The sequence below is a fragment of the Clarias gariepinus genome, chromosome 11 (genome assembly GCF_024256425.1).
Source record: "Clarias gariepinus isolate MV-2021 ecotype Netherlands chromosome 11, CGAR_prim_01v2, whole genome shotgun sequence".
In the NCBI taxonomy this organism is placed as follows: domain Eukaryota; kingdom Metazoa; phylum Chordata; class Actinopteri; order Siluriformes; family Clariidae; genus Clarias; species Clarias gariepinus.
In genome coordinates this window covers 19,027,429-19,055,341 of record NC_071110.1, presented here as the reverse complement: position 1 = coordinate 19,055,341, position 27,913 = coordinate 19,027,429, and the positions used below count along the sequence as shown (strand labels likewise).

General features: G+C 39.9%; 1 protein-coding gene across 2 annotated transcripts; it reads right to left on the bottom strand.

Moving 5' to 3' along the window:
• Positions 1-4,051: 4,051 nt before the first annotated feature.
• Positions 4,052-26,971, bottom strand: mnta (MAX network transcriptional repressor a). 2 transcript variants are annotated; one of them, XM_053507410.1, is made up of 7 exons: positions 26,491-26,550; positions 24,599-24,906; positions 14,737-15,208; positions 14,547-14,588; positions 14,204-14,315; positions 5,164-5,356; positions 4,052-4,984 (listed from the first exon to the last, which is right to left on the bottom strand). In XM_053507410.1, exons 2-7 carry the CDS (start codon positions 24,684-24,686, stop codon positions 4,281-4,283), a joined length of 1,611 nt encoding a protein of 536 aa, XP_053363385.1. In that variant the 5' UTR covers positions 24,687-24,906; positions 26,491-26,550; the 3' UTR covers positions 4,052-4,280. The 2 variants fall into 2 exon arrangements, with proteins under 2 accessions (XP_053363385.1, XP_053363386.1); XM_053507411.1 differs by lacking the exon at positions 24,599-24,906 and having other exon boundaries at positions 26,491-26,971.
• Between the last annotated feature and the right edge of the window lie 942 nt (positions 26,972-27,913).

Here is a 27,913-nt window from a genome sequence, read left to right as displayed (position 1 = left end):
CCACTCCTTACCCTCACCTCCACCAAGATTCCTTTTCAGTGGTCAGATCAGGCGGAGTACTCCTTTTTCAAACTAAAGAAATGATTCACCTTACACAACTGGATCCCTCCCTCCAGTTCGTGGTGTTGGTAGACACCTCGGACTCCAATATCTACCATCCTGCCCTCAGACTGTCTCATTTGGGCCACCTCTCTTGATGTTGAGGCCCTGGTTAAGCAGGCGTTGAACCTTCGTGCCTCAGGTTGTTCGACCCTAAGTCCTCAGCTTCCAGAGGTGTCTCACCATTTCAATGCAGTCGGGCTACCAACCCTCCTTATTTCCATCACAAGAGGAGGAGGTGGCAGTCCCCTCAGCCCAAGCTTTCATACGCCGTGGCAGGAGGACCTAGCTACGGGCAAGGGCTAGCCTTCGGCATTCGATATCTCTTTTCAAACATCATGCAGATTGCCGCCGCTCCACTGCCCCAACCTACCGTGTTGGACAGAGAGTCATGCTCGCCACCCGGAACATCCCCATTAATACTGTCTTATGTAGGATTTCTCCTCGATTTATTGTCCAATTTACCGTCTCCAAGATCAATAACCCGTGCACAGTCAGACTGCTTTTACACTATGCGCCTCATCAACCCCTCATTCCATGTCTCCCAGATCAAGCCCATTCGATCATGCCCACAAGGAACATTATTCCTTTCAAGCTGTGCGTGCGTGCGTGCGTGTGTGTGTGCTTGTGCGCACTTCCGCGTTCGCAGATATTGGACAAAAGAGTTTTGTCAACACGAGCGGGAATTCACTTTCTGCCAGATACAAGCTCCCAAGACATCAGACGCCGCGATTACACACACACATTCTTATCCTTCACTCAGTCGTCATGGGAGACTCCCACTTCGCCTTCCACTTCGGGGATATGGGGTTTCCTTCCCTACATCATCGACCCACCTCCTTTCGCATCACAGGAGACTCCCTATTCACTCAAGCTTCTTCTCTCCCCTTCTCCTGCTTCATCCACACAATGAAACTCCTTTCAATAAAGCAATAAACACTGTCTGTCTGCTATTGGGTTTACTTTTCTTCAGGCCCACACCTGACTCTCACCATCACCATATAACAATAAGAGATGAACAAATTCTGGAAGAAGCTGTTTATGGAATTATAAAAATCTCAAAAAAAAAAAAAAGCCTTAGAAAAGGAGAAAGGGGATGACCAAAGAAACGATATCGCTTTAGGAATTTAGACGCTAGCAGCAACAATAATTGAGAAATATACTGAATAAAAAAATATATAAAGATATATAAAAATGTGTGTTGCATTAAGTTTCAAGAACATATTTCATAAAATCAATTACAAGAAGGTCCGATGCCACTGCCAATAATATTATTTTTATAAATTAGTATTCCACAGAAAGTAATTTAAACGAGCAGAGAAATATTTGTAGTCAAAAAAGAACAGTAAATGATGTTTAATGTTTCATTTTAAAATTATTTTGAAAAAAAAAGGTTTTTGGGTTTCACTTGCATAAAAAAAGCAGATGAGACAAAGGACTATGGCTGGTTCTACAGGATGTTCAGTAAAACTAAGCAGCTAATCTATAAATATAATAAAACTGTAAAGTTTAAGTGTCTGTACATTGAAGATGTTTTGAAAAAAAAATTATTGGGGGGGGGCAAGATGAGTAACAATAAGTAACAAACTAGATGATTATTGAATTTTTTTTCCATCTGTTTATGCACAGATCACATAAAAACTACTGAAAGAATTTGAATAGAATTTTCACTAGTGTATTTGGCAATCTGCCCACGAGAAGAGAATCGGCATCAGATCCAGGCTAACCTCCTGCCCAGTTATAGGCAGTTATTCAGACATAGGCTCTGGATTCACCACCAGCCTGGCCAGGATAAAGTAATTAATACAAAAGGATGAACATGATGTAGCTAATGCAAATTAAATAATAAAACAAAAAAAATGACCGAAAAGACACCATGCAAATATAAGATGTCATTTATTTTACATTTGTTCTTGCTTTTCCTCTTCATTCAGAACTTGAACATGATGGACAGTTACATCTGTGCAGCCCCAAATGTACAGGCCATATACACATTAACTTTCTCCATAGGGAAAAAACACACTTTTTGTATATATGATATTAACATGGACAGAGGTCAGAAAAGTTGCCCATAGTATACAGTACTTTATATGGTCCCCTAAAACAGTTTTCCCCCTGACAAGTCATTCATGTAGATGATAAAATTAAACATGTACCAGTTAAAAAGATGTTTTAACTGGCAAATACGTCCACACATTCTTATTGTGTGTATAAATGCAAATTCCAGGCTGGTTTCAGTAAAGATGAAGTTTAAGCATAAAAATGAATGAAGGGACTGCTAGGTTAATTGAGTGCTTGGTAATATTCATATCATAAACCTGGGCTCTTCTTTAGTGGGCCACATAAGCTATATCACAGTGTTAGAGGTTTATGAGTCAAATCTCAGAGGACAACCAGGATAGGTTGGATTTGTAGGTCTGGGGAGTGTTTGGTGTAGTTCAGAAAAGCAACAGGCATCTAGATTGGTATTATAAACCACCACCACCTTCAAGTAGCTAAGTGATTATAAACACCTGTCTTTCTAAATTTACACTCCTACAGAATCACATTCATGTTTTCACAGAAGCTTTGGCTGATGTACTGTATTTTTTCTTTGCATTTCTACCACGTACTATTGGTTACAAACACACTATCAAATACATACAGTCAAATGAATCAGCATTAAATCAGTTGGAAGTTGACAAGGTATAAAATATGCCATACACACCTACCACAAGCACACACAACCTCCATAGCAACAATGCCTATGCACTGCCAAGCATAAAGCTCATTTATCAGCTACAACATGATGAAGGCATTGAACATGTTCCATCTGAACACAGGAAAAAAAAAAACATTTACAATGGAGTTTGAAATTTCATATTTGTTTTGTTTTATATACCGTAACCCCTTCATGGCACAATGATGGCTATAAAACCGTGACCTCGTGTTGTGCTGGCTAGGCTGAGCAGAATCATATTCTGCGGTTAATTGCTAGTGAGTTAGCTGAGAGTGCAGTTACAGAGAGAGGACACCAGAGGACGTCTCTGCAGCATTGGAGAGAACAGCAGCACCACAAAAGCATGTTAAAGGCACAGGAGAAAATTTCACTCTAGTCCCTCAGGCCACAATACAGAACCATTGATCAAAAAAAAAAAAAAAAAAAAACAACTGTGCAACACTCAGAATGCTAGATAGGAAAAATTCAAGAAGACTTTCAAGAAAATCGCATGCTAAACTGCTATGTTCTGATAAAGGTGGACCAACAACTTTAAATAAAGGCCATATTAAAGGGCAGGTACGAAACTGATAGAGCTCTAGAGCTCAATTCTGAAACTCAGTTGATCTTATTTTAAAGCTTGATTTACTATCAAGTCAGGGGTAGCTCAGTGGTTAAGGCATTGGACTATGGTTCAGAAGCTTCCAAGTTCAAACCCCACAATCAAAGTTTCTACTGTTGGCTCTTTCAGCAATGGCCTTAACCCTCAACTGCTCAGATGTATAATGAGATAAAAATGTAAGTCACTCTGGGATAAGGGCGTCTGCTAAATGTAAAACTTCGTTTTATTAGCCAATGAGAGTGAGATCCCATCTGGTTCTGCCCTAAAGTGCAGATTACTACAGTTATGCACTGTATACTCTTAGGACATCATAGCCTGCTGAAATCAACATGGTTACCCCAAAACTTTACGTGTATCCCAAATATATGCTGCTGGTGCTGGGTAATATAGTAATACTTCTTAAACTTGTTACTCCCCCTTAAAAGTATTTCAAATTATATATTTGTCCTAAGTATTTAATTTTCCCCTTTCATGCTATTTTTTACTGTAGCGCTGATCTCTTCCTGGCACTTTGTGAGCAAGTGGAAATATGAAGTTAAAAATTATATATTGTAAAAATGTCAAGTTAATGTAATACATTTTTGCCAAATCATCCACTCTTCTGTTTACTATCGCTCTCACACACACACAAACACACAAACACATACATAGCAGCATGAAGGACATCACAACCTAATTTTAGCTACACATCTCTTTTAACATATAACACAATAGCAATAGCTATATATAAAAAAATATAAATTTGTTTATAAATTTGTTTTAGACTCTTCATAGATTTGTTTTGATTTGGAATGTACTGCTTTTGTCTTCTGTAATGCTGGAAGTGCCAGGCAAGTGCAAAGCCCACGTCAGGCGGTTCGCTCATGCCAGCTTCAATGTGCTGACGGGAAAGGAGGGCATGGTCACCATGGTAACGGGGTTGAGAACAGTCTGGCCCACCAGCTGCGGGTGATGTGTGAGCACCTGATGCCCAACGGGCGTCTGTTTGGCCAACGCTGTGGCTCCGCTGGCCTGGCCATGTGATAGGGTGTGTGAAATGGTGACTGGCTGTTGGTATAGCGTGGGAAGGTGCGTCACTGGGTGCACCGTGATGTGCCCGATGGTCTGAGTTACAGGTGCCAGCTGTAGGGCGCTGGTGGAAGAGGATGGGGAGGAGGGAGAGATGTGGGCTATGTGTTTGGTGCCCGTCTTGGTGGTGTGATTGACAGCCTGAATGACAGAGGCGTGTGAAGAAGCATGTGTTATTACTGTTGGCTGGATGCTTGGAGTGGCAACGATATGCCCATATGTAAGGGTCTGAGGAGCCACCATGGCCTGGGGCTGCTTGGTCACTGCTACTTGTGCTGGGGGCAAGGAGAATGAAGGCGAGGAAGGCTGGACAAAGGCTGAGACCAAGGACGAAGTAGCAGATGGTAGAGGTTGGGAGGGTTTGGATGGGACAGAAAGAGTTTGAGGCAGAGACGAAAATTGCTTCCTGAGCTCTGGCTGAGACACTCTGGGTAAGAAGCAAGGTGAGGTCAGTACGCCTTCTTCCTCCATGTCCTCGTCTATGTTATCTTCACCTTCTATGGGAAGCAAATGAAAAACAATGACACGCTGAGTTACTCTAAAGTGTAGTTATTGCTACTTTGTTGACTCAAAAAAACAAATACATTTTAAATAAAAAAAACTTACTACATGGAAAAATAAAACAGATGGAAAAATACAACAGATTTAAAAAATTAAGTGCAGATAATAAGATTACCGGAAGCTGTGGAGGTGGATGCTTGGTCATCTTCGGGCTGGACAGTCTGACGTAGCAACTGCTCAATCTCCATCATGTCCATGCCCTGGTTAAGCTCATTCTTCAACTCGGCCAGCCTCTGCTGGGTGGAGATCTTCTCTCGGGCCAGGCGCTCCATCTCATGCTCATACTCCTTTTCTTTCCTCTTCAGAGTCTATGAAAACAAAGGAGAGGAACTGCTTTCTTGTTCTCCCACACACAATTCTACAATGCATGAGTGGGTAACTACATGACCTTATATGAAATTTTTTTGTGCTTTTACAAAATAACTAAAGGGCATCCAAAAACAAAGCCCCTTGTTATGCAATCTGCCCTGTGCGTGTGGACCAGGTTTTAACTCGGCTAAACTTTAGCAACTGGCTGAAAATATGTTGGAAACCAAAATAAGTGAAACTTCAGAACAAATAAGGAATGCATGGAACTATTGACTCACATGTTAAGTCAAATAAGGTAAGATAATGGAAACAGAAGTTTTGTAGTTAATGGAGCTGCATCATTTAGACCAACAAAATAAGGGAAAAAAAGAATAATAATAAAAATACTGCTATACCCAGGAATTTATTAAAAACAAACTGATAATGCCATAATGCATCACGGTTAAAGCCTGCAAGGCCATTGTTTAGCAGAAAAACCTACACAAAAGCCCTACATGGTAATAAATGGGCAATACTGGAGGAAAAAATATAACTATTTTGTCCAGGACTTTATATAAAACGCAGCAGTGCAGCAATATAAGCTGAATAATCACGATAATTAGATATACACAGGAAATTTAACATTTCTTGCTTATAGTTGAATAAGATTATCTATAAGTCTCGTGCTACACTAAAATGCAAAATCCTTACTGGCAGATAAAATTGATTCACTAGATTTAATACAAAATCAAAACACACTAAACTTTCAGCTTTATTCAACAGTCATTTAAAAGCATTCTAGAAATAAGTCAGAAGCCTATTAATACTCTCTGAAGCCGAGATCAAGCCCAAGCTAATGTCATGCTTGGTGGAAGGAAAGATCTCCCTGTTCCACAGCAGAAAAACAGGTCACTCTGGTCCAACATCAACATTGAGCATGTGCGCTTCTCCCAACCGCTGATCCGGTCTTATCTGCATTAGGACCAACTAATAGTCCTGCACTAATCTTGAAACTGCTAAGATCATTGGCTTTATAACAAGAACAAGAGCAAGCCTGTGTATGAATGATTAGTCATGCTTCCCCATAAAGGCCACTTTTTATGCTTTCTCACAAAGCCCTCCCGTTTTTGGTTCCCAGTCTGTATTCGTGCGGCTCTGTAAAGCCCTTCCCACTTCTGGGAAGAAGGCAGTTACACCATGAATAAACAGGTTCAGTCAGTGCAGTAGTGTGGTGGGTGGAGACTGTGGGATGTCAGCTGAACCAATCGGAGGTGGACATCTGGGCAGAAAGCACTGAGTCAGAGGCCCCACGAATACTAGCACAAGTAGGAACATCGCAGCTCTTGATCAACACACACTCGAATACATCATTCCTGATTTCATCCACAACAGTAGTGATCTCAGTGAGAGGGGTAGGGTGTACGTTAAACTGGGTCACCCCTGTGCCTCAGTGACCCAGTTTCGAAGCTTAGTCAGCTGGTGCAGGATCCACGTGCTGGCAATAAGCAACACGACCAAGTTCTTTTAAAAAGCTTTGAAAGGGATGAATAAAGATCAAAACTGTCATAACTGTGATTTTATTATTGATCAGAATTATTTAGGTTGCAAATTACTAAAACTGGTGAAAATGATCAAATTGTACAAAGAAAAGAAAATGCAAATCTCTCACAAGTATGCAACTAATTACGTTTTAACACGAAATTATAGCACACTAAGATTTATGCATGATTTGTAAACCTAGAAATTAAATGGCTTTAAAATTTCAGTGTTAAGTGGCCTTTGTGGTTAAAGGCTCTCTCTGCAGGGTCCTAGAAGCTCCATGTAAACCTGAACCGGTCTGAAGCTTTTATCCTGGATTAGAAAACCAGTCTGTGAACCTTCATGTCCATATATATATATATATATATATATATATATATATATATATATATACAAAAAACTTTATACAGATATGGATTCTACTAGTTACCCACAGTAGGGTTTATTGCACAAAGCTTCTGGAGTCAGCTGGACAAATAAGAGCTCTAAACTGTGTATCAGCTAAAATAATTTTTGGGGAAGAATTGTTATGAGTATCTGAAGTATGTAAATGCATGCTTTGATTCAAATCAGTGTAAATAGGAAATCCAGAACAGTGTCACCAGCGTGTCAGCCTGCATATCTATCTATCTATCTATCTATCTATCTATCTATCTATCTCTCTCTCTATCTATATATATCTATCTATATAATTTGTCCTGGTGTATTAAGGTACTGACTCCTCAACTAGTACTGACTTGGTACTAGTTGTGCTGTATTCTTATGGCAGATCATGATGTTGCTATATGTACATTTTTATTAAAAGAATAAAACAAAATCACCCATTAATTGTCCAAAGAGGGATCCAAGAAACTTTGATGCTGTCTGTACAAAGTTAACAATAAACAGTGCGTCAGTGACCTGCAGCTCAGATAAACGAGACACCTTCCTGTAAACAAAACTGAACTTTAAAATGGGAGGAAACAGGACATGTCCAGTTACTACCACAGGTTAGGTTTTACTTTGTGTCTGTGAAACTATTTAATATGACTTGTAATTTTGAAATTTCTCCTAAATACTCTTGCAAGTCAAACAGCATAGTGCAAATGGCTGTGGAGGAAGGTGGGATGTATCACACATCACATAAGATGATTACGACATTTTTCACTGAACAGGCACCAAAACTTAAAGAAATCTTAAGAAGAAACAAACAGACAGAAAGACAGATTAGTGCATGCAGCAGACAAAGTATTTACTGGAAATCTCCCTCAACTATCTGGATCCCTACTGGGATTCCCTGCTTTTGTCAAGACAACAGAGGAAGAAAAAAAACAATCAAAAAAAAAAAAAAAAAAAAAAAAAAAACAGTCCACCGGCCGAGCACCAGAACCGGCCCACATTTACACTAGACAGGAGCTCAGCGGGAGCTGCATGATAATACGTCAAAGGCCACGCCCACTAAACAGAAACGACCATGGCCGAAGTCATTTTACTGGTTATTCTCCAAACTAGTATGAAAATGTATTTCAGTATCCAAAAGCAGCTTATTCAACGTGTTATAACCGCTGAAAGTCTTTCTTCAGTTTTTTAGTTTATACACTATTTGGTCGGTTATTCATGTGAAGCCTGCGACTATTCTTCTTCTTTTATTTCCTCATACACTCTTATTTTTCTTAAAGCACGTTCCAATTTCTGCTTAATCTCGGCGAATGTTCAAAATTCGTCCGTGCTCCACATTAACCCGGCACTAAATGTGGAAATACTGGTGCTCCAATGAACAGAGAAAGGTTTTTAAGTTTGAGGAAAATAAAATACTTGACTATGCTGATTACCATGCATTAACTTCTGAAATTGTGTTAGTTTAACATTGATTGGTAGGTTCTTTAAGGTGTTTAGGGCCCCGGGTGGGGACTTGTCTCCAAAGTCTGGTTCATTTTGATTAGGGAGATCACAATTTTTTCGCTCTCAAGAACCATGCATGAGTCCATTTGTAGAGATGATCTCGGACATAGTACAGCACACTTTGGCACAGATCGAATAAGATATGGAAGCCGATCGTATCTGAACATGGGATTAGATCTCCGTTTAGACACGAAATCAGTGCCATCTCATCCTTTGACCTACACAGCTGATAAAGCAGGAAGGCATGTGAGAGTGCTGCTTGACATTTCTTAGAAAACATCAACAATATTAGGCATAGCGGAAAAATTAGCTTCTTCGTCATCATCTTGCTTTGCGTTTAATGGCGGCTCATAAACCAAGTGCGCGCATACTGCCACCAGGAAATTGGAGGATGTAAATACAAGTGAACCAAAGTACAGGTGAAAATGCCCTTGGCTTCCTAGTTAGTAAGGTAATGATAATATACAGTGGTGTGAAAAACTATTTGCCCCCTTCCTGATTTCTTATTCTTTTGCATGTTTGTCACACTTAAATGTTTCTGCTCATCAAAAACCGTTAACTATTAGTCAAAGATAACATAATTGAACACAAAATGCAGTTTTTAAATGAAGGTTTATGTTATTAAGGGAGAAAAAAAAACTCTAAATCTACATGGCCCTGTGTGAAAAAGTGATTGCCCCCCTTGTTAAAAAATAACTTAACTGTGGTTTATCACACCTGAGTTCAATTTCTGTAGTCACCCTCAGGCCTGATTACTGCCACACCTGTTTCAATCAAGAAATCACTTAAATAGAAGCTACCTGACACAGAGAAGTAGACCAAAGCACCTCAAAAGCTAGACATCATGCCAAGATTCAAAGAAATTCAGGAACAAATGAGAACAAAAGTAATTGAGATCTATCAGTCTGGTAAAGGTTATAAAGCCATTTCTAAAGCTTTGGGACTCCAGCGAACCACAGTGAGAGCCATTATCCACAAATGGCAAAAACATGGAACAGTGGTGAACCTTCCCAGAAGTGGCCGGCCGACCAAAATTACCCCAAGAGCACAGAGATAACTCATCCGAGAGGCCACAAAAGACCCCAGAACAACATCTAAAGAACTGCAGGCCTCACTTGCCTCAATTAAGGTCAGTGTTCACGACTCCACCATAAGAAAGAGACTGGGCAAAAACGGCCTGCATGGCAGATTTCCTAGGCGCAAACCACTTTTAAGCAAAAAGAACATTAAGGCTCGTCTCAATTTTGCTAAAAAACATCTCAATGATTGCCAAGACTTTTGGGAAAATACCTTGTGGACCGACGAGACAAAAGTTGAACTTTTTGGAAGGTGCGTGTCCCGTTACATCTGGCGTAAAAGTAACACAGCATTTCAGAAAAAGAACAGCATACCAACAGTAAAATATGGTGGTGGTAGTGTGATGGTCTGGGGTTGTTTTGCTGCTTCAGGACCTGGAAGGCTTGCTGTGATAGATGGAACCATGAATTCTACTGTCTACCAAAAAATCCTGAAGGAGAATGTCCGGCCATCTATTCTTCAACTCAAGCTGAAGCGATCTTGGGTGCTGCAGCAGGACAATGACCCAAAACACACCAGCAAATCCACCTCTGAATGGCTGAAGAAAAACAAAATGAAGACTTTGGAGTGGCCTAGTCAAAGTCCTGACCTGAATCCTATTAAGATGTTGTGCATGGCCTTAAAAAGGCGGTTCATGCTAGAAAACCCTCAAATAAAGCTGAATGACAACAATTCTGCAAAGATGAGTGGGCCAAAATTCCTCCAGAGTGCTGTAAAAGACTCCTTGCAAGTTATCGCAAACGCTTGATTGCAGTTATTGCTGCTAAAGGTGGCCCAACCAGTTATTAGGTTTAGGGGGCAATTACTTTTTCACACAGGGCCATGTAGGTTTGGATTTTTTTTCTCCCTAAATAATAAAAACCATCATTTAAAAACTGCATTTTGTATTTACTTGTGTTATCTTTGACTAATAGTTAAATGTGTTTGATGATCAGAAACATTTTGTGTGACAAACATGCAAAAGAATAAGAAATCAGGAAGGGGGCAAATAGTTTTTCACACCACTGTATATACTGTATAAAAAAATTACTTGATAAATTAATTACCATATTTTGTGTCCTTCAGTCATAATTGCTTAGTCATATTTAAAAAAAAGTATTTTATTTACATAAAATTTGTATTTTAGTTTCCTCCATGCTGTACTATGCTAGTTTAAATTTATCTGCTTTGCACCGCACCCACAAGCACTAAAAAAGTTTTAATGTGGCTTCAATCATACAAGCTTTATAAGCTTTATTAAATTTAAATACCAGGTTTTAGATTCATTGTTTAAATGTTCTCCCAGTGATGCTAGTTTTTATTCACCTGTTTAAAACCAGAGAGTTCAAAAAGTAACGTGGAAATTTAGTTTAAACATATTACTGGGGGATTAAAGCTTACAACTGGTTTTGAAGAACAAAAAATAAAAGGTTGACACTAAAGAAAACAGTTTCTTATTACACATCAAGAAGAAAGGCAGCCCCCTCCTCTATAGACCCAAAGCCTCCTGCACCACCTGTGTACATGTAAGTGGAGCAGGTCATGCTGTGTAGAGAAGGTTGACACTTTAGGCATAGTCACATGCAATGCGAGTGCTAAGCACATGGTCAGAGCCAGGGAGAAAGAGGGCCTTGACTAACTTGACTCTGTGGGGTGCTTACTGACTCATTTCTGTAGCAAAGAGTAAAAGAAATGGGGCTAGAGCAGTAAGACTGGCGGCATATATAGCCACATTGCAGACATGCTGCATTAATAATTGTTCAGAAAGGACTGTTTTGAGAGTCTTATTACCTGCAAAAAAAAAAAACCACCAAAATTTGCCATGTAATTAGAAAAACAAATGATTTTCAAGGTAGAGGAAGCAAAAGAAAAATCTGTTCTGAAAAATCTGTCAATTAGAGTACTACTTATTAGCTTGAAAAGAAAAATCCATTGTCTTACACAATGCTTTAGGTGTTATTTTTTTTATAGGTTAATCAACCAAAAAAGCTCACCAGACTAGCATTATATCCTGTAAGAACATAAGCTGGGGAAGCAAGTACTGTCTGGGATGAAGTGAAAATGACAATCGAGTGAGCTGAAAGAGCCTCCCGGTTTTATTTTTTCAGAGAGCACAAGGCTGAGAAACTATTTCGCTTTAGGGCCTTTAATGAGCATGCAGACCCTCTGTGATGCCTACTGATGAAAAAAAAAAAAAAAAAAACAGCTAACGTACCAGGACATGCTGATTTATACTGCCATTTGGACTGCTAATCGGAAAGACAGCCAATAGGCCTCAAAGGTGCAGCCTAGATAAAACTTGCTTTTTTCAGAAGTGCATCATTGAGATAACTGACTGCTGCATTCACTACTGCATATTCCTAGATGGTTTAATTGTGTTGGCACCCTAGGTATTGCTGCAATTACACAGAATCTCAACTAGTGACAGACAACATGGTTTAAAAAAAAGAAGCTAAACAGTTAGATGTGAAAAAAAGTGCGGGAATTTAAGCTTGAAACACATGAACAACCATTACAGGCTTAATGTTAAGCCATCAAAACATACAGGATCAGAGAAAAAAAAAATTTAATACAAGAAAAAAAGAAAATCACACGAAGAATGACAGTAAAAGGCCAGTCTAGTTTGCTAGATGTAATAACATGGTTCTTATCCTTCTTAAAGTAAGATGTAAAAACCCAGAAAGGTTATAAGCACGATTGGAGGCTGCCAGGCTAATATAGCTCAAGCAATAGGTGCATATTGAGCTGCACGACTAAGCACTGGATAACAGGGGTGGGGGTGGAGGTGAGCTGACATCACACATCTCAGGCTAGCCATGTGGCTCAGCGCTCATGTGGCTTGGACCAGAATAAAGCTAAATCAGTATGATCGAGGAAAAAGGGGAGAGGGGAAGGCAGGGGTCTACAGGAAGTTATATGGTTTTACATCAGCACGTTGAAAAGCCACAACATACATGTTTACAGATTTTGAAAAATATAAACACCTACAAAATCAACATTCGCATAAAAAAAAAAACGAATCCGTCTTTAACAGCTTATGGTTTTTTCTACATTTGTTATATTCACTGCCTTCTGGCATATTCACAAAGAAGTGAAACAAGGAAGTGTGACTGTACTAGAAGTTTATAGGTCCAGGTCACATGGAGTCAAGGGGAATGCTGCACTAGTGGAGCCAAAGTGCCAGATCACAGAAGGATGAAAGGATGAAACAAAATGAAAAGCAATTTAAAGCCACTCGTCCTCAAGAACAGCTTTGGCTTTCTCTATGCAGCTTGCAGAGGCCTTGACGCCTGAAATGTCTTGGTCACACAAACAGCTACTGCAACACCATAAAACAACCACTCGACACTTCCACACACACACCTGCATGAAGTGCAGTACCTGTCAAAAGCAGTCATTTGTGACAGACAACTTACACTAGTCTGCTTGGACTGAGAGAGAGCAATAGAGGGAGTCAGTCATCATGTATTCACACTGTACCAGAAGAAAACAGCTTAAATGTTTATCAATGTAACCATCTGAGTAAACACTACAGAGGGTGCAGACTACCAAAGAAACACGGACAGGAGAATCTGAGCATCCAGAAAAACACCAAGTGAATAATTTCAAGTGCAAAAGGAATAGGCTGTCAATATCCAATTTTATATCTGGAACAAATGCTGATATTTATAAAAAAATATATAATAAGAATAATAATAAGAAGAATAAATTTAAATATGTCAGCCAGTGTGCCTGCTAAATGATTTACTATTATTTTTGATCATGAAAAAAAATGAATAAAGTACGGGGATAAAAAATTTAATAATTTTAAGGGGAGAGAAAAAAAATTATCTTAAATTGAACTCACTGGCAGGGAGCTAAGTGCTAGATTTTATGATGATGATGGTGTACACTGTGATTATTATTTGTGATTTTATGAGGTACAGTCTATTTAAGAATGTATTTAGACTCATTAAATCAGAACCTTCAGTGCAGCAGAATTTTTGTAGCCTTCCTCAGATCTGTGCCTACAAGTAATCCTGTCTCTAAGTTCCCTTGACCTTATGGCCTTTTTTGTCAGCTGTAAGCCTTCCCAAATCATGTCCAACCAGTCTAATTTACCGCAGGTGGACTGCAACCAAGGCGTAGAAGCATGTTAGTAGTGGTCAAGAGAAAAGTAAAGCACCCAAGCTAAATTCCATGCGTTGTTCCCTTGTTCCGCATGACACGGGGAACATCCTCGACAAGGTGGCACCCACCCACCCACACAAATTTTGGATTTAGCTTGAGAAATCTTAAGACTTCTAATACCAAATTTTAATTACAGTTCAATTAATTGGAATAACTAAAACAACATCATAGAGTACACCCACCAAACGCCAGCCGACATGAGATGCAAAAGCCAGCTCTACCTGAATGTATCTCAACGCACTTCTCAGCACACTCAGATTGGATGTTTTCTTTTCATCGACATTGGGGATGTTCTTCTTAAGTGTTTCGAAGCATTCTTTTAAATGTGCACGTCTGTTTAAAAAAAAAAAAAAAACATACACAAAAAAACAAATAAAAAAACACTTAATTTCACTCTGTTCTTACAGTGTTTAGCATATCCTCACAGTGAACATTTGAGTTCAATAAAAAGTGAACTTCATTGTAACAGTACAACCCTAAAGGCTCATGTGTAATGTCTGTGTTCTCCAGGGAAAAGGATTAAGCAACAAATCGCCACAACATAGAGACTACACAATAACTCACCTGTTTTTCTCAAGCTTGTTATGCACTTCCCTTGTTCCTGCCCTGAAAACACAGAGGCCACACACACAAATATCATTCCTCAAATGAGAGTGGAAAAAAAAATACTTTCATGCAAATGGACGCTTCTTTAATGCAGTTATAATCATATTTGTACATTATCACTAATAGATTACTTGAACCCTTAACTCACCCTCCAGGTCTTTTCTTGCCATCCAAGCCACGATGATCATCACGAGGGTCGGTTTTGGACATGAGGCCTAACTGTGTTGGTGTGTTTGTCGGCTGGGGGAGCAAAGCATGCTGGGAAGCTCGAACAATGGATCCAGGATAGGGCTGCAGAGTCTGAGCATGTTTTGGGCCATTGGTCTGAGAGGGTAGGAGACATTGGGGCAGAACATGGTGAGATGGGGTTGAGTGGGTGTCTTTTTGGGGCACACTGTGGTGTGGGGATGCAGGTGATGTCGTCAAGCTGGGTGACACCACAGGAACGGGAATGACTGTGATGGGAACGGAGGGAGCAGGAGGGGGAGAGGACAGGGCTGGTGGAGTGGCTGGGTTATGCTTAGGACTTAACTCCTCCCTTGAGGTCAGGTGGTTATCATGCACCGTTTGCTTTCCTGCTTTCTGTCTGAGGTGCAATCTCTCATGAAGCTCGTTCTCCTCTGCAGAAAAGAGTTAATTAGGTAAAGTTAACCAGTGTCACACATCGGTTTGAATCCGGTCTGACTCTTAAAAATGCAGATGCTCTTTGAAAGTAGAGTGACTTTTGATATTAATGAAACTATGACAGTTCTAAAGAGAGCTTGTGCTGAACAATCCTCTTGTGTTCTGCCATGTTACAAAATTATGTAAGCCACTAAAAAGGACAAAAAAATTATCACTTCCTGATCACTCAGTATTAGGACATCGCCTTTAGGTTATAACGTTTCTAATCTTGCTTCCAAAGACTACTTCAACACCAACTTTCAACATACACAAACGCACAATACTAGCTGCTGGACCGTTATCAAATCTTAAATGTGGCTCCAAAAAATTTGAGACCAGTTAAACTGGGACCTATGGTGCAGTGGTCCATATATACAATTCTAAAGCATAAAAACCTTGAAACAAATTTTCCACTTAGACAGGCAGTCTGATATAAAGACTATATAAAGACAGGGAAAAAGATAATGCTTTTAAAATAAACTTAAGTGGGAAAAAAAAGTTTCTAGTTGTTTTGGTTGGCATTTTAAAAGCAAGTTGTAAGTATGGAAATGCAGCCTTGGTAAAATACAACATAACATTTGTTCAAGCTAGTGATTAATCATTTAGGCTGCAAGCACTGTAAGAACTGCGCATTAACCTACAAATCAGTCGTCGTCGTGGGGGGGTGTTGTTAAACAATTATTTCATAACGAATTAATTAATTGTAGCCTACCGTTTCTACTACCTGACCCGCATGGTCTTGGTTTTACTAAGTCAAGTTACACACAAATTACCACCTGTCAATCACTTTTTCCGCAGGACTTTGGCATGAATAGGCACAGTGATTTGTGTCGCTATAATGGCGTCAACAAACTTGTTTGGTAAAAAAGGTGCAAATTCACCTACCTGGCAATACTTGGCTTTAGACCGAATAAGAGAGGACAGCCACGAGAAACGTCTGAAGATGCGCAGACAACAAATTTACATGACCATTTGTGTGTTTACCATCCCGCGGAATATAGCTCATTGCCAGTGTCATCACGCACAAGTGAACCAGTGCTCCATCTGAATGTGTGATTAGCGGGTAATGTTGTTACTCCACTTCGCAGCTTATTAAAGCCAGAAAAGGTGAACATTAGTATTTCCGTTCAGAAACCTTCATATTTAAACTTGTTTTTAGTTCCAAGCTCTGTTCGTTATGGTAAAAGCATAAAAAAGCCATATTTGGTGTAGTTTATTCAATCTAATTAAATTAAAATTATTTAGATTTTTTTCTGCTGTTTTTGTATGCCTCATTTATTAATGTAAACGAACCAATTCGTGTAATTTATTTGAAGTTCACTGTAATTTGTATTGTGATCGCTAACAACCTCCTTGTTATTATTTTCTCATAATAATAATAATAATAAAATAAGTAAAGATGCGGAAATTGAAAGCATGCATTTCATTTGGCTATATAGTGTGATTAAGTGTGTGTTTTTCGCCTCAGCTTTGTGATGTCTATTGGCCATCGACCCAACACTAACAACAGGTAACATTTTTTTCCAGATAAGGTAACACAAATTTTTCAGATAAGCCTAATACTTCAGGGCTTACATAGACCAAATCTACATTTAGAGAAAACAAAAGTGTTCCCAATGTCGAGAAACAAATCAGGCCAGATATATTCTGTGCAAGATGCATGATTTCTGAGAATTAAAGTGCTACAGACTAAAAACATCACTAATGATGTTCTGTGTGATCTGATGCTTCAGTCCCAATTAAATCCTTATCACAGCTTGGGGACCAGTTTCCGGTGTTTAAACATTCTTCCCTCGTCGTTAGTGATAATTTTACTTGTGATAGGTTTGTGTTAGTGAGCACTCTGACGGGGGAAAATATCAGCATTAGAGGAGCGCATCCAGACTTTAGAGAGGGTCAGAGCGTGCGAGACCAGTGTTATTCCCATAGCGGAAAGATTGGGTGCCGCAGGTGGAGATAACCACGGTGTACGTGTCCAACAGGTTTTCTCTCCTCAGTAATACACCCGCTGAGAAACCTGAAAGAGCTCTGGTTATAGGAGACTCTATACTGAGGCACGTGAAATTAGCCAGGCCTTTAGGGATGCCAGCAGCAGTGGTTATCCCGGGAGCCAGAGCACCGGGTACAGCAGGTAGTCTTAGGGTTTAAGGACAGCATAGGTTAGTAGAGGTTAGCTCTCATTTTTTGTAGTATAGCTCATAGTCTTAGAAGAGGCCTAGTTAATCGTTGACAATACAGAGCCCAGGCCAGGGAGCAGACAAACTGGCTAAATCAACTGTCTGCTAGCTGCATAGAATCGTCACTCAGGGTTCATCATATTGAGACTGTGTCTGTTTTCCGAGCTAAGCAAAAATGTAAAAATACTAAAAGTTTGTTTTAGTAATTTAATTACTATACAGTAGAGACAAAAAATTCAGAACACACCGAATGTGCTGACTGTGTATTCAGTGTGTTCTGAATTTTTTGTCCCTACTGTATAGTAATTAAATGATCTGAATCTGAAAAATTCTGATCTGAAGCTAGGACTGTTAAATCTTAGATCTCTTGCATCTAAAGCAGTTATTGTTAATGAAATTATCACAAATCAGGAGTTTGATATACTCTGTTTAACAAAAACCTGGATTAAACAGGGCGAGTATGTAACTTTAAATGAAGCAAGACTTCCTGGATACAGCTACATACACCAGCCTTGAGTAACTGGTAGAGGAGGAGGCGTCGCAGTTATTTACCGTGATAATCGAACTATTGTACAAAAACACGGACACAACTTTAATGCATTTGAAGTTCTCTATAGTAACATAATTGTAGCTACAAATAGTCATTTACAGACCTCCAGGGCCGTACTCTGAATTTCTTTGGGTTTTTGCAGATTTCCCCTCAAACCTAGTCGTTTCTGTAGACAAAGCGTTAATTTCTGGAGATTTTAATATTCATTTGAGAATCCAGTAGACCCTCTGAGAACAGCATTTATGTCCATACTGGACTTTGTAAAAGTAAATTAGTGTGTAGTAGGACCCGCTCATAAAGCAGGTCACACTTTAGATTTAATAATATTTTTCGCATTAAGTATAAGAAATTCATTCACAATTCCACTCACTGAAGTTATCTCCGATCACTATCCATCTGACTCCACAGAACTCGATCAGACAACTGCATATTTAGAGTCAACATTCCGTTATACCTTAAATAACACAGTTGTGGCCAAACGTTTTGAGAATTACATAAATATTGGAAATTTTTAAAGGTTGCTGCTTAATTTGTATAATAGCAATTTGCATTTACTCCAGAATGTTACGAAGAGTGATCAAATAAATTGCATAGTCCTTCTTTGCCATAAAAAATTAACTTAATCCCAAAAAAACCCTTCCACTGCATTTCATTGCTGTCATTAAAGGACCTGCTGAGATCATTACAGTAATCGTCTGCACCTAGGTGGTGGAATGAACTTCCTCTAGATGTCCGTACATCAGAGACTTTGACTACCTTTAAACGACGACTCAAGACGCATCTGTTTCTCCAGTACTTGGACTAACCCCCCCCCAAAGAAAAACCTCTTCCCAGTTGTGTTGGACTAATGGCACTTAGTTATTAACCTAGTTAACCCAGTGTAAGTATGTATCCAATGATGTAAACATTAAAGCACTTTTTGTTAGTCGCTCTGGATAAGAGCGTCTGCCAAATGCCTAAATGTAAATGTCTTGTTAACTCAGGTGAAAATGTTGACGAGCACAAGGCCAGAGATCATTTTGTCAGGCTGACTGGGTTAGAATGGCAGACTTGACATGTTAAAAGGAGGGTGATGCTTGAAATTATTGTTCTTCCATTGTTAACCTGCAAAGAAACGTGTGCAGCCATCATTGTGTTGCATAAAAATGGCTTCACAGGCAAGGATATTGTGGCTACTAAGATTGCATCTAAATTAACAATTTATAGGATCATCAAGAACTTCAAGGAAAGAGGTTTAATTCTTGTTAAGAAGGCTTCAGGGCATCCAACAAAGTCCAGCAAGCGCCAGGATCGTCTCCTAAAGAGGATTCAGCTGCAGAATCGGAGTGCCACCAGTGCAAAGCTTGCTCAGGAATGGCAGCAGGCAGGTGTGAGCCTATCTGCACGCACAGTGAGGGACGACGACGTTTGGAAGATGGCCTGGTGTTAAGAAGGGCAGCAAAGAAGACACTTCTCTCAAAAAAAAAAAAACATTAGGGACAGATTGATCTTCTGCAGAAAGTATGGTGAATGGACTGCTGGAACTGGGGCAAAGTCATATTCTCCGATGAAGCCTCTTTCCGATTGTTTGGGGCATCTGGAAAAAGGCGTGTCCAAAGAAGAAAAGGTGAGCACTACCATCAGTCCTGTGTCATGCCAACAGTAAAGCATCCTGAGACCATTCATATGCGGGGTTGCTTCTCATCCAAGGGAGTGGGATTACTCACAATTTTGCCCAAAAACACAGCCATGAATAAAGAATTGCACCAAAACACCCTCCAACAGCAAAAATCCAACAACAGTTTGGTGAAGAACAATGCATTTCCAGTAGATGGAGCACCGTGCCATAAAGCAAAAGTGATAACTAAGTGGCTCGAGGACCAAAACGTTAAAATTTTGGGTCCATGGCCTGGAAACTCCCCAGATCTTAATCCCATTGAGAACTTGTGGTCAATCCTCAAGAGGCGGGTGGACAAACAAAAACCCACTAATTCTGACAAACTCCAAGAAGTGATTATGTAAGAATGGGTTGCTATCAGTCAGGATTTGGCCCAGAAGTTGATTGAGAGCATGCCCAGTCGAATTGCAGAGGTCCTGAAAAAGAAGGAACTGCAAATACTGACTCTTTGCATAAATGTCACGTAATTGTCGATAAAAGCCTTTGAAACGTATGAAGTGCTTGTAATTATATTTCAGTACATCACAGAAACAACTGAAACAAAGATCTAAAAGCAGTTTAGCAGCAAACTTTGTGAAAACTAATGTTTGTGTCATTCTCAAAACTTTTGGCCACGACTGTAGTTCCAGTTTAAAAATAATTAATAGAGATAAGAAACTTGATCCCTGGTATAACGATCACACGCGCATTTTAAAACGGACCGCTTGGAAATTAGAACGTAAATGGTGTCGAACTAAATTGTTAGTAATTCAAATAGCATGGAAGAAAAGCATCCTGAACTATAGAAGAGCTCTTAGTGTAACTAGATCAACATATCTCTCCACTCTTATATTAAATAACAAAAATAATCCGAGATTTTTATTTAATACCGTAACCAAATTAACCAGAAATAAGACCACTGCAGAAATCTCCACAACAACGTCATCCAGTAGTGACCATCACAAACTTTTCTAAATAATAAAATTGTAAATATAAGGCATAAAATTGGGGCTTTGAAACTGAACAATGTAATTGATGCAGATGTTAAACTAACCGGATGTCAGATTGGAACCTAAAATACTTTACTCCCCTTGAAGAGAATGAACTAATTTCACTCATCTCTTCTGCAAATTCATCAACCTGTATATTAGATCCCACACCGTAAGGGTGGGCGATATACAGGTAGACACGGTTAACCGGTAAAAATTTGTCAACCGATAGAGATCGTCTTAATCGCGATTGACAATGCACGTTTCGTAACCACGCAATACACATTCACTTCTATAGGAACCCAAACACATCTAAAGTGGGACAAAACTGTGGCACCCGATTGAGCCGGTGTGGGCAGACCAAATATCTGCGCAACCCAGTGGACATCTGGATAGCGCAAAGATGATCTGGTTTATTTGCGCAGGCAGGTGGATCGCGCAGCGCGGACCAACTGCTCGAATCACAAACCTGTGCGACCCACTGGGCAGAAATAGATCGCTGATAGAAATAGACCGCGCCGACCATCAAATTACATTTTACCCAGCTGGGATGCGCACATACAAACCAGGCATGGCAAGGCGGAAACAATATTAAACAGTCCTGACATTTTAAATAAATTGTCGTCAAACACTGCAGTTTCCATAAAGGAAAAATAAACGTAATAAATTTAATAAAGTTTAACTTCATAATGTCTGCCAATATTGTTTTAGCCTAAGTATGAAAAAAACAGCTTCCACTTTGTGCACTCTAAACTACAGCGGGAATTGTAGGTAAAATGTAATTTGATGGTCGGCGCGTTCTATTTCTATCAAAGTGCTGAGCGCTGCTTAAGTTGGATTCACCGGGCTATGCGAATAAACCAGATCTTCTCTGCGCTATCCAGATAGTCGCACTGCGCTGTCCACTAGGTCGCGCAGATATTTGGTTCAATCGGTTGCCAAGGTATTGTCTCACTTTCGATGTGATTGGCTTCACATACATTTCGACATTGGAAGAAGACGCAGCAGTGAGTTTGCTTACATGTGACGAAACCAACAACGAGGAGATTGTAAAGAAAAAAAAAGGTGCATCGTCTGTGGTGAGAAATTTGGTTTGGGTATAAAAAAAAGTGATACAAATGAGATGAACGTGGTTTGCAAGGTATGCAAGTGCACTGTTTTAGCAAGCGGTGGAAACACGTAAAACCTTTTCAATCATCTGAAATCCAAGCATCCAAACGAATATGGCCAAAGTAAAAAATGCATCAAACCTCAGCAATTCACAGTTTAAATAAAATTACATTATGTAAAACAGTTTCTTTGTGTTTGAATTTTTATTTATGCATTTACAGATACAAATTGCTATATTGTGATCTATATAATAACGATATATCGTTATTGAGGTAGAAAATTGCTTTTACCGTGAAGAAAGAAAAATATTCTATATATCTTTTTCTATATAGAAGATTTTGGTTATATTACCCATCCCTACTACACTGACACATTTTCTCAAACAGACAGTGCCAAAAATAACAGAATCCCTGTTGAAAATAATTTATTCTTCACTCAGCAGTGGGTATGTTCCAAAAACTTTTAAATTAGCAGTTTTTAAACCGATAATTAAGAAGTCTGACCTTGACCCCTGTCAGCTGTCCAACTACAGGCTGATATCAAACCAAACCTCCCCTTTATCGCGAAGATTCTGAAAAAAACGATGCAGAAAAACTAGTTTATGCGTTTATTACCTCTAGGATGGGCTATTGTAACGCCTTACCGTTTGATAGTCTAAAATGTAGCAGCGAGAGTCCTCACTAGAATCAGAAGATATGAGCACATTACCCCTATCTTATCTTCACTTCTCCATTGTCTCCCTGTGAAATTTTGCATTGATTTTAAAATACTACTTTTTACATATAAAGCATTAAATGGTCTCACACCGCAGTATCTGAGTGAACTGCTAGTGTCTTATGATCCGCCACGGCTACTTCGATCAAAGGATGCAGGCTGCTTAGCAGTACCGCGTATTATGAAAACTACAGCTGGGGGCAGAGCTTTTACTTACAAAGCCCCAAAATTATGGAATAGTCTTCCAAATAGTGTTCGGGACTCAGACACAGTCTCAGCGTTAGGCTAAAAACCATTTATTTTATCAAGCATTTTTGTAAAAACAGTGGTGTGAAAAACTATTTGCCCCCTTCCTGATTTCTTATTCTTTTGCATGTTTGTCACACAAAATGTTTCTGATCATCAAACACATTTAACTGTTAGTCAAAGATAACACAAGTAGACACAAAATGCAGTTTTTAAATGATGGTTTTTATTATTTAGGGAGAAAAAAAATCCAAACCTACATGGCCCTGTGTGAAAAAGTAATTGCCCCCTGAACCTAATAACTGGTTGGGCCACGCTTAGCAGCAATAACTGCAATCAAGCATTTGCGATAACTTGCAACAAGTCTTTTAAAGCGCTCTGAAGGAATTTTGGCCCACTCATCTTTGCAGAATTGTTGTAATTCAGCTTTATTTGAGGGTTTTCTAGCATGAACCGCCTTTTTAAAGTCATGCCACAACATCTCAATAGGATTCAGGTCAGGACTTTGACTAGGCCACTCCAAAGTCCTCATTTTGTTTTTCTTCAGCCATTCAGAGGTGGATTTGCTGGTGTGTTTTGGGTCATTGTCCTGCTGCAGCACCCAAGATCGCTTCAGCTTGAGTTGACGAACAGATGGCCGGACATTCTCCTTCAGGATTTTTTAGTAGACAGTAGAATTCATGGTTCCATCTATCACAGCAAGCCCTCGAGGTCCTCAAGCAGCAAAACAACCCCAGACCATCATACTACCACCACCATATTTTACTGTTGGTATGCTGTTCTTTTTCTGAAATGCTGTGTTACTTTCACGCCAGATGTAACGGGACACGCACCTTCCAAAAAGTTCAACTTTTGTCTCGTCGGTCCACAAGGTTTTTTCCCAAAAGTCTTGGCAATCATTGAGATGTTTTTTTTTTAGCAAAATTGAGACGAGCCTTAATGTTCTTTTTGCTTAAAAGTGGTTTGTGCCTTGGAAATCTGCCATGCAGGCCGTTTTTTGCCCAGTCTCTTTCTTATGGTGGAGTCGTGAACACTGACCTTAATTAAGGCAAGTGAGGCCTGCAGTTCTTTAGATGTTGTCCTGGGGTCTTTTGTGGCCTCTCGGATGAGTTGTCTCTGCGCTCTTGTGTAATTTTTGTCGGACGGCCACTCCTGGGAAGGTTCACCACTGTTCCATGTTTTTGCCATTTGTGGATAATGGCTCTCACTGTGGTTCGCTGGAGTCCCAAAGCTTTAGAAATGGCTTTATAACCTTTACCAGATTGATAGATCTTAATTGCTGTTGTTCTTATTTGTTCCTAAATTTCTTTGGATCTTGGCATGATGTGTAGCTTTTGGTCTACTTCTCTGTGTCAGGTAGCTCCTATTTAAGTGATTTCTTGATTGAAACAGGTGTGGCAGTAATCAGGCCTGAGGGTGACTACAGAAATTGAACTCAGGTGTGATGAACCACAGTTATTTTTTAACAAGGGGGCTATCACTTTTTCACCCTAAATAATAAAAACCATCATTTAAAAACTGCATTTTGTGTTCAATTATGTTATCTTTGACTAATAGTTAACGTTTTTTGATGAGCAGAAACATTTAAGTGTGACAAACATGCAAAAGAATAAGAAATCAGGAAGGGGGCAAATAGTTTTTTACACCACTATAGCTTTGCTTTGGTAAAGGAGCAGATCTGGGGGACTTATGGATGTAGAGTTTTAGGTGAACTGGTATGTTTAGATGCTGTCTTCCCCACTCTCATTGATCACTCAGGTTTGTTGACGGTAAAGTGATTGGTTGCTTTACATCTCAGGGAGCCCTCATGTCTGTGTTTCCTTCTGGCTCTCCATTTTAGTTATGCTGTTATAGTTAATCCTGCCGGAGTCTCTGCTTGCACTCTACACTAAATATACATTCACGTTATGTGACTGTGACCATACCTAATTTATCTCTCCTCTTCTGCGAAGCTACACATCTCGTTCTTGAGCTGCCATTTATCCAGAATCCCACTGGACCCGTCTGACTCATCCTGGTGCTCCGATTCTGGTTGGAGATCTTATCACATAGATGCCCCGTGTCTCTTTGGGATGCGTCCAGTGTCTGGGGATGGTTTCACTTTACCATGAAGACGGTTCTGGCCACGACTGATGTTGACAGCTGTTTCTCAGAGGACTTAATTTGGCAGCAGTTGCTCAATAGGTCAGGACTGGAATTTCCCACAAAGTCTACCTGAGCCTTCAATAACTACCTGGACTCAATAATAACATTAATTAACATGAATTGTTATACTGAACTGCCAGCCACCTAACACAGTATAAATGCAGATCAATTCCTGCTCTCTGTTTCATCGAAATGAGGATGGGTTCCATGTTGACTCTGGTTCCTCTTGAGGTTTCTTTCCATTGCCATCTCAGGAAACTTTTCCTTGCCACTGTCGCCCTCGGCTGACCATTTTGATTCATACACATTCCATACAAACTTAAATAATTCTTTTGATTGTGTAAAGCTGCTTTGCGACAATGACAACTGTTAAAATCGCTATACAAATAAAATTTTATTGAATCGAATCATCCCTACCCTCCTGAAGTGCTTTTCATTTTTAAATGTGTCAGTATGAGCCCTAAGTGTTTACTGAGCCTTGCTACATGAGCATTGTACAAGTCACAACAGCTGACCGTAAACTACCCCTTCCCAACCAAGCAGTGTGATGCTCATCTAACAAGCAGGCATACACTAAGTGTGTGGAGAAAGGCTATCCAGTTACCATGGCAACACGCTTAAAAGCAATGCAGGACACACACACACAAAAAAAAATGTTTGGAGAAACATGACCATTCTTTTAATCTTTGCACAACTAAACTGAATCAAACCTTCAGCACTCTTGCCCTGATGACAATGTGTACAGAACAAACACAAAGGTAATAATGTTCATGATAAAAACAACAACTTGTTTTTAACACACTATTCGTACGGTATTTAGCCTCGAGTGCGTACACAAAGAGAATTACATAAACAATGGAAGGAGCAGTAAAGGTAAATATAGTTTGTAGAACTGTGCAACACACTGCATGACCTATTAGCCGCACCCGCCCCCCGAAAATCTGGGAAGAGCGCGCGCTTGCTGGCGCGCACGTGGCTGCGGGGGCGGAGTTTGTCCACGCGGATTCTACTACGGGGGCGTGGCCATGGCACACACGTCACCCTCAAGAACGCGCAGTTCCGCAGAAACACAGGAGAAAACAAGAGAATACTGTAATAACGTTCCGTATAAACAGCGACTAAGTCACAAAGCACCCGAGTGTGTGTGTGCTACGAGGCGCAAAACTATTTCTGTCCCGCCCCTACAAAAAAAAAAAAAAACGCGAAATCTGACACCGCGGCAGTGTCGCGTCATTCTGTAAAAACTCAACTGACACTCTCTGCTTCCAGCCGCCACCGCCCTGAGGAGCAGCGCAGACGGGTTTAAACAGAAAATACGATAGGAAACATTTGAAAAGCAAATTGATATCTTTGACATTCACGTTGTGTGACGTGTATTTGACAAGCTTTCATCAAGCGCAAAAACATTGTGTGAACAAATACATTACATTTTAAGTAGTATGTCACGCGATTCACACACACCCTCCCCTTTTTTTTAAACAATACCGTTATAAATGTAAATGATGCATTCTTCTCAAAGGGGGCCTTTATAACTGTGATAATAGTTAAAAATCATACCATCAAGAGCTTCCAGGACAATGTGCGAGATTACAGTTTTAGCAGTATGTGTGTGCGCGCGCGAGCACGCGCACGCACACACACACACACACACACACAGTCTTTTTTTTCTTACCACGTGTTTTCTGTTGTTGCTCTGCTTGCAATTCTAAAAACTTGGCTGCTTCCAAAAGCGTCTCGATACTCATCTCTGTTGTGTTGTTTTCAGCACCGCAAAATAAAACACCTGAGCAAACCTCTGGAGTAATCCTACGTCCTTCACCCTGTATCTCCACCTAACTGACAGGGGAAAAACAACTTGATCCCCGCCTCTTGTAGGAACACGAACACGCGCGCGCACACACGTAGTAGCACCGCAACAACAAGATGGCGGCCTGTAAGCGCCTGAGCGCCCAAAACCCACAGCACAGCCCGCTCCGAGTTTAGCGCCGCCCACATGACCCCGCCGATACAATGTGTAACTCTGCCCACATCCAAAACACGGAGTGGATTCCAAAATATATTTTACTGTACGTTTACAAACTATGAGCTATATATAAACTGAGCATTTACACAATATGTAACACTCTCTAACAGTATCATTAAAAACCACATCACATGCATTAACAAACCACTATGTGCCGGTTTCCGGATTTTACCCAGGATAGTTGCGCAGTCGCGCGTGTCCGTGATAAATGAAACACCAGGCTCGATCAGCCAATAGGAACAGAGAACAGGGCGGCATGGTAACGGATCACGTGCACAACATTCAGCGGGTTGACGTCACCAGGCCCGAAGGCTCACATAAAAACCTATCCCAAGTGAACGGATCTCGTCCTGACGAGTTAGTTCGTTGTAGCAGTTATAAAACATCATCCACACACTAAAGCCTTAACCACTGAGCTACCCCTGACCCCTGGCCCCAAAACAGTACATAACCTCCACATGATGAAAGCTGGCCATACATGATTATATATATATATATATATATATATATATATATATAAAGTTATAAAATGTACAGAAATCCTGAAATAATATTTAACCCAACTTTAATTAAAGCTAAAGTTTGTAGGATTTTTACATAATTATTGAGTCATTCGAGGAAAATTATGACTTATTGCATAATTTTAGATCACACCAGTTTAAGTGCACAAGATAAATACACATCCACAGATAAAAGATAAAAATCTTTTATTTTCTATACAGTTTTGTCCTGTGTGTACAGGATCACAGGGCCTGGACAGGGTGTCAATCATTCAAACATTCTGTTCACAAAATGTCACATGATTTCCACAAGTTTTGCAAATGCAGAGCAAAGTCCCTGCTCATGCCAGAAAAAGTGTAAGCTAGAACAGGCACACAGCAGATGATTTATCTCTAGGTTAAAAAAAAACGTCACATGACCCACCACTCTAGAAAAACATCACTGCTTCTAATGGTTACTTCCTTAACTGGTGCCGTTTTCCTGTTATTCATGCCGTTCCCACTCACAGAAGTCCACAGGCAGTGATTTCCTGCAGGGGAAACTGCAGACAGGAAATCCTACTCCGCACAAA

Coding starts and splice junctions, on each gene's coding strand:
- mnta (XM_053507410.1), bottom strand. CDS start 24,686: ATGAGTCAGACGGGTCCAGTGGGATTCTGGATAAATGGCAGCTCAAGA. Junction 15,209..24,598: donor GAAGAGGAGAGATAAATTAG/GTATGGTCACAG, acceptor TCTTTTCTGCAG/AGGAGAACGAGCTTCATGAG. Junction 5,357..14,203: donor GTGCGTTGAGATACATTCAG/GTAGAGCTGGCT, acceptor TTGTTTTCATAG/ACTCTGAAGAGGAAAGAAAA.